General features: G+C 25.1%; 1 protein-coding gene across 1 annotated transcript in view; it reads right to left on the reverse strand.

The window, feature by feature from the left end:
- The window catches only part of Hel89B (histone acetyltransferase 1), a 123653-nt gene that overhangs the window by 44081 nt on the left and 65603 nt on the right, over positions 1-13969 (reverse strand). Inside the window, exons 12-19 of the mRNA XM_067265837.1 lie at positions 12852-12992; positions 10939-11066; positions 8642-8762; positions 8257-8361; positions 6317-6475; positions 4308-4462; positions 3689-3869; positions 474-643 (exon numbers count right to left, since the gene is read on the reverse strand). Coding sequence (XP_067121938.1) covers positions 474-643; positions 3689-3869; positions 4308-4462; positions 6317-6475; positions 8257-8361; positions 8642-8762; positions 10939-11066; positions 12852-12992 — 1160 coding nt within the window. The remainder of the gene's footprint in view (positions 1-473; positions 644-3688; positions 3870-4307; positions 4463-6316; positions 6476-8256; positions 8362-8641; positions 8763-10938; positions 11067-12851; positions 12993-13969) is intronic.

Raw genomic sequence — 13969 nt, forward strand, 5'->3', positions numbered from 1 at the left:
TTCTATATACTGTATATATATAAAATATTATACAGTAGAGTGTCATTTATCCGAACCGATTGGGGCCTGGAGTTGTTCGGATAACTGATTTTTCGGATAACCGATTATGCACAAAAAATATATATTAACCTATCCAATGTTGACATTTTTCTCCATTGCATGTCGCTTCATGTTGAATTTTTTTCCGTTGCGTATCGCTTCGTGTTGAATTTTCGTCAATTTTAAGCCTAACGAAAATTTTTATAATAATAATCGAGGCTATTGTATCGTTAAAAATGATTTCTTTATTTTGTACAAACAAAATAAATATATTGAAAAATATAAAAACAAAAAAATTATACTTTAGAAATTAATCTAGTATCAAAAACGTTCGATTCAGCATGACACAGTCCGACTGGAAAGCTTTCGGTTGACCAGCTTTTGGATAAACGACGCTCTACTGTATTACATTAAAATATTAGATGTAAACTTACCCTAGTTGAAGTGATGAATCTAAAGATAATTTGTGATGATTTAAGAGTGAAATAAATGCTCTGCATTCTTGCTGAAGTCGAGCAAATGCAAGGGCTATTTCATCAAAATAAATATTTTCATTTAAACACTCTAAGCATCTTTTTTTCACAGACAACGGACATTTATTATCCTGTTCAAATAAATATATATACTAAATTAGTTTTAATTGTGAACAAATAGATTGCAAACATCTCCAAACTGCACTCATTACAATTAGAAAATTTTGAGAGAAATTTAAATAATTAATACTGTATTTACTCAAATAATCTATGCACTTTTTCCAAAAAATTGTGACAAAAAGTTGAAGTGCACAGTTTATTCAAAACAAATTTAGTCATGCAACAAACAAAGTCCAGGGAACTTCCAGTTACTAGAGACAAGTTCATGAAGCAAGCAGCTAAGTAAGCAAACTCACTCCAGTTACTACACTTTTTGCTTACTTTGCTAGCAATAAATATAGTGGATAGTTACAAGTAATTCTATTGTTTCTGTCTGACTAATTTTGTGAAAATGAGGACAAATAAAGTAAGTTAAATATATGATTGAGACTGACAGTAATTAACTCTTAGTTTCAGCTATTGGTCTTTAGCAGTTTTCCACTCTGGTACAAATCAAACAATGTAAGGAAGGTTTATATTCACTTAATTAGTAAGTTAATTCATTACAAAATACATTACTGCAGGATGCAGATAATTTAACTTTATCTGATATACAAACATCTTAAAAATACTGGGGAAAAAATAATATCTTTTAATACCATGTCAACTTGTTAACTGAGCACTGCCATATTGAATGCTACACAACAGCCAGAGTAAAGATTGCTGCTGTGTTTCAACCGTATATTGGTAAAATTTCTTAAATACTTAAATAAATTAAATTGATCAAGTTTCTTTTTATAATCCAGTAGGTTAAAAATGAGATGCATAGATTATTAGTTCAAATTATTCAAGTAGATACAGTACTTTATAGATATAAAAATAAAACATCAATATATAACATAATTGTGTATGAGTTAAACCAAGATTTAGAATAATTTCAATTATGTCTCCATTTTTTTCATAATCATATCATATTAAATCAATCATGATTTTTAACTATCAAGCAAAAATTATTTGATCAGTCTTGCATAGTATAATTTTTCAGTTTCCCAAATTCTAAGGCAGTATCCATTTTACTTCTTTTGTTTTAAGAAAAAAGTAAATTTGACAAACATTTTCATTGTTTTCATTACTTATGTTTACTTAAAATATAAATCATCTATTTAAATATTTTATTGTATAATTACAGTCAACTCTCAATTTAGCAGGGACAGATTTACTGTGATTAATGACAGCAGAAACACACATCCAAAACAATCATTGTATTATTCTTGAAAGTGCATGTCTAGCTGTTAAATTTAGTAAAATGTTGATCTTTTTAAGTTAATGTACTGTACTTTTTATAATTTTCATAGTTAGGTAACATAATATATGTATGATTAATTACTGTAATTGTAATTTTTATTTAAAATACTATTGTTTAGTTTTTAAATGAGTAGTCTTCACGATTGGTAATGAGCTATATTTTTCATATTGTATTGTGCATTTTACTTTGTTCAGTTCTCTTATCACATATTAAATCATAGCAGAGTGCTTATTATTGTGTGCACTGTTATTTTCAAGTAATTTGTGGATTTACTATGGAATTCAAAATACCATGGAACCCTCTCTGAACCTCCATTACCCTGCTAAATCAGGAGTTGAATGTATTTGTGACTATTAAATTGTACCATAATTTTTAGAGTATAAGCACAGGGGGTAAAAAAGGCAATTGTTGTAAACTGATTGACAGATAAGTCACACCTTTATATTAGCCACAGCAACTTTCAATTGCTAGTAAATATGCAAGATAAAAACAATGGTTACAATTATCATTTTAAAAAATTACTCACAACAAATAAAATTCACTGACAATTTCAATTTCAAAGTTTGTTAGCATTGTTAAATTAATTAACTTTGTAAATTTTGATAATGCCCAATATCAGTAACATCAAATGTCAGTAACAATATTAACTAGCATTCATTTTTCAAACTTCAAGATTAGAAAATATTGTATCATTAGTTGATTATTCAATAATATCAAACACCACTATTCATATGATGCTGCTATCTGCAGAGCAGCAGCATTTGTAAATGATGTTAAATATCCACACATAAGCTGCACTTTTGTATACGATGCAATCTCCATTTTTCCAAGTAAAAACAATACATAAGCCATAATTTGTACTCCAAAAGTTACAGTATTTGTTAATTGCATATTTATTTAAATGTTTATAGGATGATAATCTTGAAAAGTAATTTTTGAAAAATGTACATTATTTTTATTATAATGTCAAAGGAAAATTATACAAATAATGGATTATTCAAACTTAGTTAAGTTTATTTCAGCATTTAATTCATTTATACAGTTCCAGATTATATTTAGATCCCTAAATTGCAAAATTCTCAGCACCATATGGTAAGATTAAAATTCATATCTGCTTTTTTTCAGGTAACTGAATATAAATTTAAAATTTTTTAACCTTTTTAGGCAAGCAACAGTTCCATTTCAAGAATTTCTATAACTAAAATTGCCATAAAAAGGCCAAAAATTGTTTTTGCATGTAATACTGTATTGGATGCCTACACCAATTTTGTCCACTTGCAGAGGATAAATAAAATGTGTCAAGATACTCTCAATAAATTTTTGCAAAAATAATTGCTCTTTTTATTGATTAATGATTGTATTTTAATATATTATTTTTGAACTTGAATTTGTTTACATATATGTATTCACACTAAATATTAATTATATTTTAATAAATTATTTTTGTCTTTATTGCTCTTTTTTTTAATATTAGATTTTCTCTGTACCCTTAGAATTCACTTTATGAGACCATCACTTAATCTGGACAAATTATTCAGGTCTCAATGTGTCACAATTAAGCAAAATCGACTGTATACAATATTTTAAATTAAATATCAATTTAGATTTAAACAACAGAATAATACTTTCAACACTGCTCAAGTTAATTTTTTTTAAATTAAAAATTCATTACATAAGATTATATGTTAGTTTGTTTTTTTTATATATAATACTATTAACTTTTTAAAATAATAGTAAAATTAATTTCATACACAACCATTAAATGAATTACCTTTTCATGCTTGGCCCAAGCTGTTAAAACTAAGCCGATAGCAATCCTTTGAAGTGCAGATTTTGAATTTAAATGAAAAAGAAGAATTTTAGAAATTCCTTCTATTAAAGATTCTTGCTCTGAATTTTCAGCTGGTTCTGGGATTTGTTTAGTAAGATGACTTAGCAGCAGTCCAAGAAATCTAATTAAAAATAAGACTAAATGTTATTTTTAAAAATTCTGTATAGTTATATAATGCAGCAATACAAAGATTGAGTTAACTGCATTATATACTAATGAAAATTTGAAATATGCATTAAAGATTTTTGACCCTGTTTATAGATATTTTTTTAAAACCATATTTGTCTAACAATATTTAATTTGGATAAAATTTATTAACAAACATTTGATAAGAGAATGAAAACATTTTTTAGTCTTATAACAATACTTTTAAAAGCAGACGATTTTTAAGTGACCTCTAATGTAAACTTTGAAATTTCTTAATGATTTTTAAAATCATTGTAAATAATTTAAGGAATCTATTTCTAAATATAAGTAGATTATATTAAAAAATTTTGGAACTATAAAATTTATTAGTTTTTTGAAGCACTGATTTTTTAATACAAATTTCTGAACTTACCTTGCAGCCATACAGCGAGCTCTCATAACATATTTTTCCCTAAATAGATGATCATCTGTAAGTGTTTCATTTCCTCCAATATAATAATGGGTTTCAGTACTATCCTTTATAAAATCAGAAGAACTTAATCTTCTTCCTCTCCCTTGGCTCTTTTCCTAATAGTCATGAATTAAATTTACAAACATTTAAAATTTACTAATTCTTGAAATTAAACAACAAATAAATTATAAAATACACTTAAGCATATATAAAAAATTTCATAAATTCTACAATAGGTTATATAACAACTTTACCCCAGCAAGTTTATTTTAACAACACTAACATTTTCAACCTTATTTGAAAGTCTTCTTCAAGTAAACTGGACTGCATCAAATGTTCTAACAATGTTGAAACAAGAACATACAAAAAAACTTTAAAAATCAATTTGCAGTTTAAATTGCGGAACACCCATGCTAATTCAGTAACCAAATTTGTTCTAGTGTCCATGTTTTAAAGTCATTGTAAGTTTTTTTTTCAAAATCATTAAAACATCTGACAATACAATTTGCCAGAAAAGACCTCTGAATAAAGTTAAAAATAATAGTGGTGGTAAAATAAACTTGTTGGAGTAAAGATGTTGTATAACTTATTGTATTTTGAACCCAGTTAGACTAATTGCATATAAATTCTAATTTTAATATTCATTTTTTCAGTGTTTAATTAAACAAACTCAAATCATCTACAGTTGCAATATACAGGTATCCCTTGCTTAACATGAGATTTGATTAATGGCATAAAATTAATTGCGGCAATCCCTTTATATGTTTGTCGGAAGTTTTAATTAGCACAACTTTACCAGCTGTCTTTACTTAACATAGATACTATATTTGATTAACACAATTTTGATATACACGGTAGTATTGAGGAATTAATTAACTGCATTAATCAAGGGATACCTGTATTTTATTTCAAGAGAGTATTTTCTATTCCAATGTTGATTGATTTATTACCAAAAGGCATTAGCATATTTATGTCTGGTCACAATCTTGCCTGTTATGATCCTTAATAATGGTAATACTTTCATTTACTTTATAAATGAAAATGATATTTAAACAAATAGCTTATTTTAGCTAATGTAGACAATTTCAATAATAAAAAGTTTCTTTTAAATCTCTTTAATTCTAATAACAAATATTGATTTAGACATGTATTATATATTTAAAATTATTTTTATATCTATTATTACTAATACTAACTTCTTTCATATGTTAAAATATACTAATAAAATAATATATTTTAAAAAGATAAATTACTAAATTCTTATTTAATAAATATGGTCTCTATAGTTGTTGCTAATGTTTAGAGTGAATATTACAGCAGAGTGAAATGATTGTCAAATTTTTTATTAACAAATTTTAAATACTTATAAATACTACAATTTCATGAGTTATTCATGTCAATCTCTTAACCATTTATGAGCAAGGATCAGTTTTCTTATTTTTTCTATACAATTTTAAAAAGTTATTTAAAATTAGATAATGATTGTTTATTGTAAATAGATTGCTTCTCCAAAACTTGTTAATTTTATTTGTTAATATCTAACACTTAATTTAATTATTTAAATTAATTTATTAACAGTTTCATGAGTGTTTTATATTATATAAACATAAATATTTGCTAATTTGAATTTTTTAAATGAAATATAACAATTAGTTGGTTTACAGAATAACTTTTATATAATATAGTTTATAGCATATGCTTTTTGGAAAACAACTTTTGAACAGACCATGGAAATATTAAATATTATGCAGTGACTATATATTATAATCCTACATCACAGTATATTATTATAGTCACTATTAGAATGTAAAATACTTGAAACATTTTTGATAAAATTTCATTATAATTTTTTATAATGCTTTTTTATTCATAAAATATCAAATAATTTTACAGTTGTTTTAATTAAATCTAAGAAAGTATTCAATAGTTAAAAATTTAATTATAAATAATTATATTAAAAATTCCTTTACCTTTTGTTTATGTTTAACTTCTAGCCATGAAGTATTAGTGCTGCTATCAATAGCTGTTCTTGATGGATGCATTAAAAAACATAACCAAACATTCAGATAAGGGCAAGCTGCATGTAAAAGAGTTGGAAAGGGAGCACAAGTAATGATCTGGAACCAAACCTATATGATATATGATAAGTAAAAAAAACATATTTAATAAAAATTTGATAAAACAATGAGATGTGAAATTAAAATAATGCAAATATTTAAAAATAAAATTTAAAAAAAAAATCAATAGAACATGTTAATTCCAAATTTGAATTTATTTTAAAAATATTTGTTTCTTTAAACTCTAAAATTAAACTTGTTCTCTTATTGAAAACTTATTTAATATACAAATATTAACACACTTATAACATAAAATGATTTAAAAAATAATTTTATGTTATGTTTTGAAGTTTATTTACTTATATCTATATACTTATTGCTGTTATTTATTTATTTTGTGGGCAGATATGAAAACAGTATTAAATATGCTATGATCTTCTCTTTGTAGACAGAAAAAATACCAAACTTTGACAATAAAACATATCAGTATTAATGATATCACTATCACTAATATTGATTTATTTATTTAAGATTTATTTAAAAGAAAATTCTTTTGCATATTATATATTAATGAACAATAATACATACAAACAGCAGAGATGTTGAAAAAAAATGATGAGAGACAAAAGATTTAACAAAAGTGACTAAAATGTCACTCTCTTCTATTTACTTAACTAAAAAATTATTGAATTATGGAGAAAATTAACACATTAATAACTTATCTATTCTCCAAGACAGTGCATTAAATTGCTTCACAAATAACACACAAATTTAAATGAGTTACAAAATTTATTGTCATTCAATAAACAGGAAGACATGTAACCCCAGTATATCTGAATAGCTGAACAAGAAAGTAATCAAAATGTCACAATACAAAGTAAACTATTCCTTGATCCTTTATACAGTTTCATTAAATTCCACAGGGAGGCTAATATCATATAAGACTACTACCAACTTTACACTAGAGTTGTCAATCCATTATATTATCTGTAAGTTGCCATCTCCTTTCTCCTTTTCAAAACATCTTCCTTTCCCATCCTGTTATAAAATCAGAAACTCTCCAAATTGAACATGCTTGCCTTCCAAGAAAAACACTAACTCTTCAAGCATATTTTTTTCACAATTCACATGCCTGTACGTACAATATGAAAAAACTCCTACAAGCTCATTTTCATTGTGTTTTAAGAGTAAATCACATAGTGAGACACAGTCTATCAAATGTTTTTCTGTTAAGTCATGCCTGCCATATCCAAACATCATAGTGACTGATGTAACCAACACACTTCAAATGTTCACATATGGTGCTGTTTGATATTTTAGTAATCTGTTGAATACTGTAACTTGGGTTGTTATCAATTGTCTTTATCTGATCATTATCAATAAGATGGTCTATCAGAGCATTCTACATCTTCCTCACAAAAATTACTGGTTTTGAAATGAGAAAATCACTTACTGTGCTTGTACCACAGCATCATCTCTATGAACAGCACATTTCTTGTTTTTTTAGTCTGTGTAGCATTTTTACCCTTGTAATGGTAGAAAGACATTAAAAATCCAAAATGCACTTTCTTGTCCTCCATATTTTAACTGTTGTTAAATAAACACATCTTTACCAAATTCTATGATTTTTTCTTTCAAATAATGTTTAAAAATGACACTTATATGCTACACATAAGTACAAAAGTAATAAAATATATGAAAATCAGAAACAAAAAACATTATGAACCTTCTGAACAAACCAATAAATGAACCTAATAAGGTAAATTAACATAGTGAATCTTTAGGAAAATTTTAGTACTGTGCTACGTTAAGATTTTTAAGTATAAAATGAAGTTTTAAAAATGTACTTTTACCTTATATAAAATATCTGATATATCATCACAATGTTCAATAAGGCAGCGTTGATATATAAGTCGTAGTGCATCTGGTAATACCACAGGAAGCCATTCTTGACAAGTCTAAATCAAAATTAATAACATGCAATTATTAATAAAAACACAGTACAATATTTATATATGATTTATTTCACTTTAATTTAACGAATTTAGAACAAAGTTTGAAAAACATTAAAAGTGCATTTAATTTAATGATTACTAAATCTATTGTTCTACTATTTAACAATAATTGATTATAATCTATTCCAATTTTCAACGTGCAAATATTAATAATTTACAAACTGAGAAAAAAAATGAATATCAATAATAAATAATAAAATTTAATATTTATGAATATTCTCACCTGTAAATTTACATCAGCAGTTAATGTCACCAATGCCTGTAATACTGATTTTCGTACACCAGAGGAAGAATGATTAAGAAATGGCCATAACCTGGGTACTAGTTGTGCAAGAGGATGAGTACTGAAATTAATTACAATCCATTTTAAAATTAAGTGAGAATTACCCATTTTAAAAATGAGAAAAGTTCTTATTCTACATCAAGGACAAAATATACAAAAATTATTGTTAAATATTCACCAAAGAATATCTACAATGCAGACAAAACAGCACTATTTCCATGCAATTGCTGATCGTAAATGTGAAAGTTGCTTTTTAGGACTTTCACATTTACAATCTTTCAGTGATTTAAATTTTTAAATCACCAAAAGAATGTATTATAGTTCTTTACTGTATAATAAATATGCAAAGAACAAAATCATAGATTTAATTAGAAATAAACACTTCTAATAATTAAAAAAGGTTAAAATCCTAGATGTTTTAAGGATGGGAAACATTTATCAAGAAATTATTGTTCAAATATAAATAAAAATGCAATTCAACTATTGACATTTTTAACAACTACAGTCTAACTTGGTTATAACGTCATCGGATGTAACGACAACCCTTATGTAACGTCAAATTTTTATCAGTTCCACGACTTTACTATACTAGATAATGTTAAAAATCCCACTTGTAGCAACATAAAACCCTGTTTTAACGTCATATTTGAAGCACTTCCAAATTTACAAAGAAAATACTACGTGTTTAGACCTGGGGTCAGAGTCCACTTTCTAGAACGACTGTGGGTGGTACTCTCCCCACCTGACTTCAGTGGGGTGAGGTTTGCTACACTTTTAATGACGTGACGATCGGTTATTATGTACTCATTTTTAAATTACTTTATGCTAAATTGTTAAATATTCTATTATTTTTAATATAACATTACATTAAATAGTTTATAAAGAAATAATTGAATTATTTTTAATTGGCATACATTAGTTTAACCTTTTGTTGCCTTTTGATTCGATATTATTCTCAAAACTGGAAGTTCCACCATTATTGAAACTTATGACAAATAGAAATTTCTTATAAAAGGAAATTTTTGAAATTTTTAATTACATCGATGTAAACTTCGACATAATAATGTAAATAAAGTTGATTTAAACATGTAGTTTGCATTTTTATACATATAATAATAAATTTATTATGATAATAATAGACTTTGCAGATAATGACACTCAGTTATAACGTCAAAAAATTGCCAGTCCCATGGATGACATTATAAACGAGTTAGACTGTAGTTAGTTAAATGGGATATAAACTTGAAACTTGTTTTAAAAATAGGTATAGAGACAGCTGAAACTAAACTTACATCTGTTGAAGAAGAAATCACAAATAACATTCCACATAGACAATATGTCAAATAAAAAGTTTATAAAATATTATAAATTTTTACTGAAGAAAACTTTAAAAAATTATCTGATGAAATTTTAAGAAATCAGCTTGAAATAGTATAATTCTCCAAAAAATGCTTGGATAGAAGAATCTCAAGTATTTTGTTGTGGCAGACAGTAAAGATGTGTTGAGTTTCAAAAATATTATGAATATGAGTATTTTAATAATGAAATACTGCACAAAATAGCCAGAAGAGTAAATGCTGAATGAACTTCAAATTATTATTATTGTTGTTATTACAATTATAATTATTATTATTATTAATAAACTTTTAAGTTTAAAAATAAATTAACTGTTAACTTTTTTAATTGTTTTGGCATATTTTTAAATTATCTGATTCGACAAAACCAAAATTTCTACTAATGGCAGTCAAACTACTTTCACTGCATAATAATATCAATCATTGTTATCAGTGTAGTCGAGTCTCAAAGTGAATACAATAAAGCAGTACCTATTTTAACAAATTATAATTATAGGCCAAAAATAATCTGGCTTGTGAGTTGTAGATATTTGGTTATAGAAACCGAAGCTAATCTAGTCTCAGTTTTGTTTGTTTATATTCACATAATTTCCATATATAATATCACCTGTATAAATGCAAATATTCAACATTTGCATTATGTTAGCTAATAAAGAATTCAGATAACACAAATCTTATAAATGAATAAATATAATTACTAAAGTTGTAGATAAATAAAACTTATTTAAAAGAAAAAAATACTTAAAATTTATATTCAAATATCATATTTTCATCAATACATAAATGTGCTGTATAAAATATGTAGGAAAATATAAATCTTGACTTAAATTGTAAATTTTTATACATACATAGTTAACAATTCATAAATTTTAAATTACTTACACAGAAACAGTTGATGAACATGGATAAGAGAGTAAAGAGGATAAAAGTAATAAAATGCTACTGGTAGAAGCAGTTAGATCATCCAAATCTAACAGAGCATCCCATAAAGAAGATATCACATATGGAACCTATAACAACAAATAATTTATTAAAATTTATAATAATAATTAAAATAACTGACAATACTATATTCTTGTCAATAAGCAAAGCCTGTCAGAGCACTAGCTGCTTATGTGTTAGAAGTAAATATGAAGAAGGCTAAGCTCATCAGACCAACACACAATGTCAGTCTCCTGAGATAGAAAAATTATAAATTTGTAAGTCATCTCATAAGGTAAACCCATATACTATAAAGATATGGAACATTTTTAGGAACATTTCCTTGGAGATCATGTTATGAGATAGTATAACATATATGGAAATAAACTAAATTTTTATTCTCATTAAGCTTTATGAATGTATTATCTCTCTCATTTGGCTGCATTAATTTTTTATATCATGCAAAATTTTAAAACATCATTAACATGATTATAAAGACATTATGATATTCTCCAAAAATATTTGTTGTATACCATTCTAAAGTCTGACTATTGCTTGAGATAAATTTGTTCCACTCAGTTAAGAATTCTGTTATTTTCCTTTTGTAACCTGAAGATTGGCATTAAATTTATGTCTGAAAACATTTGCTGTAAATAAAATTAATTATTGCAGGAATTAAGGATTTAATGTGTATGTGTGTGCATTTTTTACAGTTTAACTAATTATAATAATACTATTATATACTTACATTAAATTATTAAAGAGTAGAATATGAAACAATATTCCATAAATTGAAAGTTATGGCATTTCAAGTATATGCAAAATAACTTTCCTTTATTCTAAGATGCACTTTTTCTTTTTTACCATTTTCACTTAAATGAAATAAAGGTGCATCTTACATTCACAGTGAAAATCAAGAATCAAAAGCCATTATGACTAAATCACATGATTTGTTATGCATCAAAAATAAATGTTTTTTCTTGGTAACATGCATTTAATTTATGCTCATTGTTATACATTGTCCATGTCATATACTTGACATAGTTTATTCACCAGTTCTTTGTTTTGTTTTTTTTACACTTTGATCATATTATGCATTTCAGAAACAAGAACAATTTTCCCCTTTTTCATTCACATTTTTTTCAAAATGCAAACTATTACAGACCTTAAAACTGTACCTACATTAAACTGAATGATAAAAATAAACTGAAAGAAGGAAAGAAAAACAAGAAAACATCTGGAAGAAAACTGGCCTGGGGTGGATTCTAAATTATTTAATAAATTATTAAAATTATAATTATTAATTTAATTAAGAGATGGTACCTAATGTCTACCTCTACTGACAAATTACTTAGTATTAATCATTAAATTAGCAGAGTTATAGCCTGATTATTTAAGACAATTGTTTGGTTAAGTTTCTAAAATCTAGACTATTTAAAATACATAAAATATCTATTAATCAGATGTAAATTATTTTTAAAAAATGATGATAAAGAAAATTATTAATCAGGGAATTTACACTAAAATTTTTGGAAACAGAATATCTAAAAAACTTTAGAAGTAAAGCTAATCTGTCTTAACAGTTGTCATTATAAATATTTCAAAATTCATGACAACATTGAAAGCATACAACTTTTACATCATTTCTTGGCACATCTGATAACAATTTAATAATACACAGATCCACCAGAATTGATTTTCATAAATCAAAAAACAAAATGCATTTTGAAATAAAAATTACGTCCGTAGATGATATATCCTGTATCTTTTTGGAGTTTTTTAATATTGAATTACACATACTTGGTTTTTTGTTATATTAAAGAAAAAGAAAAAACAGAAGACAGAATTAAGAATACATATTTGAACTTTTTTACCTTGTCATTCAATGTTTTTACAATTATATTTGTTACAGGAACTAAAGCTGCAGCTGCAACTGCACTAACATCATCAACAGGATCTTTCAGTCCTTGACAAACCAAATCAAAAACAGCTGGAACTAATTGTAATGTCATATCCTATAATATAATACTATTATTATAGAGCTATGTTAATAATTTTATAATATATATGTTACAAAAATTAAATAAAACAACAACATGTATAATAACATAAAACATATCTCATTTTCTTAAATAAGATGAATACATTTATTCTAAAAAATACACAAAAAAATTTGTAAATGAACCCAAAATTCAAAAATTCAGCTTATAATTACAGTTATCATCATTTTTGGAAATATATAAGAAAAAATTTTTCTCTCTAAAATAAATATTAATTAAAATATCAATAATCTTAAAACTTTTATAAATTTTACAGGAAAAAAGTTGTATTTGTCAAAGTTACTAAAACATTTTTGATAGTATAGCAAGTTAAAAAATTTCTATAAGAAATTTCCATAAAAATTTCATAAAAAGGATTTAAATATTAGTGCAAACAGTAATTAAAAATTTTATTTTAATAGTTTTAGAAAGAATCTACTTACCAGAATTGGTAATTTTATATTAAATTAAATATTAATATAATAAATATAACCTATTAAATAATTATATTATACTATATAATTATTACTGTATAAATAATTATGCAGTATTATATTTATAAGTAGTCTTTTATAACTGATAAGATTATGAATATATTTTGCATTAAGTTATCAGATAAATACATCTTTATGCATTTATCTGATAACTTAACATACAGTATGTGAAACTTAAGCAATTATTTTTTTTGAAAGTATGTTGTTAAGTATGTGAAATTAAGCAAATATTTTTTTGTTTCTGACATGATCTTGAAGGCTAATACAGTAAACTCCCAATTATCTGGGTTAATGGTGGGGAGAGGTGGCACAGATAATCCAAACTATAATTATTTATTACTAAAATACAACATATTATACATTTCTAAGGCAGACAATTATTTTAACATGTTTAATGCTCATTATTAAGAAAATCTGTGATTTTGGTTTGTTTGCAGGAATCTTTTAATGATTTTTTAA

Source organism: Centruroides vittatus, unplaced genomic scaffold (assembly GCF_030686945.1).
Source record: "Centruroides vittatus isolate TY-2023 unplaced genomic scaffold, ASM3068694v2 contig_250, whole genome shotgun sequence".
In the NCBI taxonomy this organism is placed as follows: Eukaryota; Metazoa; Arthropoda; class Arachnida; order Scorpiones; family Buthidae; genus Centruroides; species Centruroides vittatus.